Genomic DNA, 5,013 nt, shown 5'->3' with positions numbered 1-5,013 from the left:
TTTCACCAGGATCTGCAGGAACCAAAGAGACTGGAGGTCATGGTCACTGCTTTCGTAGGAACTCGGCAGGAAGAGAGGGGGAAACGAGCCTTGAATTCTGCATGTGGAGTCACAGTCAAAACCTCCTGTATCACTGTATTCTGTATCGACAGTTTTGAAGGGTCACGTGTAGCTGTGCACCACCACGTGTGTGTGGTGAAGTCACACCATGACGCCCAGGCACGGTGGTGCCTGTACTGAAGCCGCTACGGGGGAACCCCACCAGCCAAACTCCCGCACTCCGCAGAGGGTGAGGAGGCGGCACTGCGGGGATGGAACCCCTGCTCTGCGAGCAAGGACAAGCCCAGTGTCCTGCTTTGCTCAACCAAAGGGCTGCCTCTCTTTGGACAGGGAGTATGTGTGTGCAGGAGCTTAGGAGGTGGGTTTATTTTGTCAGACACAGCGAGCTACAGGGATTGTTCGGGCAGGCTGATCCTCCAAGGGAGATGCACAGCAAGTTCACCCGAAAAGGGAACTGGATTAGAAATCTCTTTCCCCAGGGCTGGAACCTGTATTCCAGCATTAACACCACAAAGACCCCCAGGGGCTCGTGCTGTCTGTCCCCACAAAGCCATCTGCACTCTCGTGTTTCTCAGTAGAGCACATGATGGGAAAGCAAGGGAAGACGTGGATCTTACTTGGACTCCAGTTTTGAGGGAGATTTCACGAAGCAGGGTGATTTTCTGTAGATTATACACCTCAGCTGCTTGGTCAGCACTCTCACTGCAAAAAGCACACACAGGCTTCAGCTCCTGGCTAATTTTCTGCTCAAGGACATCCCTCCACTGTGGTGTCTGAAGCACAAGTCCCCATAGAGCAAGGTGCTGACTGCAACCAGTGACTGTACCATCACAGCAGCTGCTAATGGTCTATTAAAGCTTACAGAGATGCACAGCAGTACTTCTGTTCTCTCCAAAGCTCACTGCAGAGTCCCAGCAGAGTCTGAATGCATTCAGCTCATGAAGAGCGAGCTGCCCCTGACATGAAGGTATCATCACTCAGTTAGCCAACCAGTCATGGTTGTTCTCTTAGGTTTGTGCTCCCAGTTTAATACTTGCTATATGCACCTTCCAGCAGCCTAATTCACCATCTCCATTTCAGTACAGAAGCCATCCTTGGTTTTGGAACATAAACTTCCTTCAGCCTAACTCACTGTCTGTATAGACAAACATCTTTTGTCTACACTCCTTCAGCTTCTTGCCTTCTGCTCCACCAAGGAGAGGTTTCCCTTCCTCCTCAGGATTTCCTGGCTGCCTTTGCCTCACAGGTTTCATCTCATTTCAGATTTCAGTTACGCCTCCCCCTGTTGCTCTTTGCCTGAATTCTTTCCATTATAAGCCTATAAAACTCCCTCAAGAGTTTCCAGACAGAAGACAAGTGCAAAAAGGCCAGTCCTATTAAAGAACAGGGCTACAGACACCTGGTGAGAGTCCAGGGACGGGCCAGGGTGATTGGCTCTGCTTACCATTCAAGACTGAAATCGAAGTAGTTCTTTGCTTCCGAACAAATATTCTTCCAGAGCTCCTGAGGGGTCATGCTGGCCCATGCGGTGTTATCAGCATTTCCAAGGTTCCTGTTTTTCCTTTTCTTATTCTTTTTCTTGGAGACCAGCTCATCAGCTGGAAGGTGGGCAATGGGATTTGGAAAGGAGCTTAGAAAGCAGTTGAGGAAGTGGCTGATGGCTGCTGACAAACCTGACAGCTCCACGCCCTGCAGCAAGACACCAAAATCAGCTGTGGAAGACACCTACCCTCACACAGGCACTACCCCGACCCTGAGCCTCACAGAGAGCCAGTCCTACCACAAAGAGGAAAATCTTCCCGGAGAGGGGGGAGGAAGGCAGCGTTTGCAAGTGGAACTAGCACAGACAGAATTTGTGTAGCGTTAAGAGAGCAGCGTATACCTACACACACAGATATATAGCTCCACTGAGGGCTGCCACCTGGGACAGAGGAACTAGAGGCCGTAAAGAAGGTTTTGAGACTGGGAACTGCTATGCTATGCATGGACAGGTAGGAGGATGCACTGGTGTTCACGCAATTAAAAAAAGCTTCTTAGAAGGCAAAAGGAACACTGCTTAAGAGGGGAAGGTATTACGAGGAAAACAAGCTGTGATTTCACTTCTAAGAGTCTTCAACATAATGAGTGAGAATCTGGGGAAGAAAAGCATGAATGACGACTCGCTGGGAGAGCGATCTGCAAGTGGGAACTTGTTTTCCTTAGCAGGGCCTGCACCTATTTTAGCACTAATGAGATTGTACTTCCCGTTGCTAAGCAACCCCCACGAACTGCCTAATGAGAGGAGACTCCACAGCTCTATTTGTGGAGAAGAGTCATTAGAGAGGACACAGGAGGCAAGAGGTGAGACCTTGGGTCATACCTGGAGGTACGTCTTGAAGATGTGTTTAGCCGATCGAGTGATCAACTCGCTGATTCCTATTTTCTACCCAAAAGAATAAAGAACAGAGTCAGTTGTCAATCGTAATGAAAAATACCCTTTGCTTTTGATGTGGCTCTTCCCAAGATCTGCAGAAGACGCACTCTCCAGACCTTACCCTGCAGCACAGAACTGTCCCAGAGCTGGGGAAGAGCCCCTTGCCCCCCCGTGCACGGTGACACAGCCACCCTGTGCAGCACAGCCGGGAGCTACCGCGGCACCAGCCCTGCGTGTGCTCACGGGTGGCCGTGCTCATGCTTCCCAGTTCAATCCAAAGCCCGGACAGGTCTTAAAAAATGTGTGGCTGAAAAACCAACTGTGGTGCTTGCTACTGTGCTTGGGAACCCTTGAAGCACTTCTCCATCCCAAAGGACTCTCAAACCCTCTAACATTATGAAAGCCATTTAGATTTCAGGAGCAGAACTCTCCACCCACCACTTACAGGTCCTTCTCCCTCCTCTATTTTTGAAGCTGTTCATTTTTTACACAGAGAAAATAACTGGCCAAGTTGGAATCTATACAGGCAATGGAATCATAGAATCATCTGGTTGGAAGAGACCTTTAAGATCATCGAGTCCAACCGTTCACCCTGCACTGTCAGGGTCCCTAAACCATGTCCCTCAGCACCACATCCACACAGCTGTTAGACACCTCTAGGGATGGGAACTCCACCACCTCCCTGGGCAGCCTGTTCCAATGCTTAATGAACCTCTCTGTAAAGAAATCACACCAGAGGTGGTGAATTGACAGCCTGAAGCTAAGCCTGATGCTTACAAAAATGTGATCCAGCTGAGCACGGCCAGGGGTCTTGGTGATGAAGTTGATCACTTTGCCCAGATACCGCATGTTGATGCCTCTCTGGTGCATGGCCTCTGCTAACGTAGCCCCATCCATCGGGAGCACTGTGTGATCCAGGCAGTCTTTGACCTGCAGGGTACATATCATCCAGTTACCGAGAACAAACATGAAGGAAAGAATTTTAATTTAAAAAAGATTATCTGGCTGGGGAGGGAAAAAGGCTCTGAGTTTCCAGGATGACATTCAATTTACCAGCACATCAGGAACTGGCAAGTACAGAGCTGTTCCCCAACTGCTGGTCGTACACACCACTGTCAGGTGGGGTTCAGGGTCAGCCCGAAGGCTGACAGTGATCCCGAGCAAGGCTGTCGTGGTGGGCAGAGGGCTAAAGCCAGTGACTACCACGCTGCACCGGCAGCCCACAGCCCCAAGCAGCCTGCATGAGCTTCTTGCTGCTTGCACCACTGTTCCTCTGCTGGCTCAGTGAAGGATGAGCAGCACCACACACTCCCAATAAGCACAGAGAGATCAGCTGTCACAGTAACACGGCTCAGGCTTCACCCAGTTCCCTGTGCGAGTCACACAGAGGCAAAGGCCCTGTGGAGCAGCACAGGGGATCCTGAGCGAGCGCTGAGCCTGCAGTGTAGAGCAGCCCAAGGAGACCAGTGTTCTGCACAGCTCTGCATGGCTCAGCGTACGACTTCCAGCCGTCTGCCCAAGGCTGCACAGGAGCCCAGCAGCAGCGCAGGGACTCAGAAGACTCCTGCGACTCAGGAACCACTTTCCTTTGGCATGGCTGATTTAACTAATGCTTGTGGAACTAGCAGGCTCACCCTCTTCAAGGGCCTCCCAGCCACTAACTAAAAACATTTCCAATTAAAAGACGACGTGGAGTTGTGCACTCTTAGCTGATAAGGGGGGCACTTGCATTTTAAGTTGTGTTGAAGTGCTGATAAAGAGTCACGTAACTCATGCCATGGCCTAACACCAGTTCCTCTGACAGGCAGAGCATGGGGCACTGCCTGCCTACAGCAGCTGGCCCACCCCCTGCCTTCACACGTGCCTGTGCAGTGTTTTGGGTTTATATCCCATTGTATCAGCTATCTTGTAAAACAACAGTCACAAAGCTCTTTTGTGATTCACTCTCCCTTTTTTATTTAAAGACTAAACAGTTGCTCTTAAAGGTTATGCTGACTACAAAACTAGTGAATGTAGGGTTCAGAGGAAACCTTCCAGCAAAGAAAATCCCCTCCTACGTAAGATCAACGACTCATGAACCTCTTGGAGTGAAGCTCATCAATTTTACCCTCCCAATGACGGTGCCTGCTGTAACACATGCGTCAGGAGTCGATTTAGAAAGTGCCTGAGAAGGGAAAAGCTTGTTCTTATCTGGTCAGGCGCACCGGTGAGCATCCAAAATGCTCAAGAGTTACAGAGGGAGTTTTTACAATAGATATTAGTAAGAACAATTTCCCAGTTCACTCCACATTATTAGTCACCAACTGAGTCACAATCAGAGTCAGATAGCACAATAGGTTGTGCAGGACGCCCGGGGCTAGGGAGGATGACTTCTGTGGTCTTTATTGTCCCAAACTCTTGGCAATAGCTCTTAATTACCAGTGCTAAAACCTCTGTTGGACTGAGCTGGGAAAATGAAAACCCCCTCTTGCCCTTGCACCAGAGATGTGTGCGCTGTTCGCCATGCTTCACCACCGGCGCCAAAACGCGGCTGCCGACAG

General features: G+C 50.1%; 1 protein-coding gene across 2 annotated transcripts in view; it reads right to left on the bottom strand.

Annotated features, from left to right (window-relative positions):
• Positions 1-5,013, bottom strand: part of CLUH (clustered mitochondria (cluA/CLU1) homolog) — a 30,537-nt gene that overhangs the window by 7,539 nt on the left and 17,985 nt on the right. For both annotated transcript variants that reach the window (XM_010132453.1, XM_010132452.1), the window contains exons 15-18: positions 3,251-3,403; positions 2,420-2,482; positions 1,505-1,749; positions 674-762 (exon numbers count right to left, since the gene is read on the bottom strand). In XM_010132453.1, coding sequence (XP_010130755.1) covers positions 674-762; positions 1,505-1,749; positions 2,420-2,482; positions 3,251-3,403 — 550 coding nt within the window. The remainder of the gene's footprint in view (positions 1-673; positions 763-1,504; positions 1,750-2,419; positions 2,483-3,250; positions 3,404-5,013) is intronic.

This window comes from Buceros rhinoceros, unplaced genomic scaffold (assembly GCF_000710305.1).
Source record: "Buceros rhinoceros silvestris isolate BGI_N320 unplaced genomic scaffold, ASM71030v1 scaffold14383, whole genome shotgun sequence".
In the NCBI taxonomy this organism is placed as follows: Eukaryota; Metazoa; Chordata; class Aves; order Bucerotiformes; family Bucerotidae; genus Buceros; species Buceros rhinoceros.
This window is presented reverse-complemented; position numbering and strand designations above follow the sequence as displayed.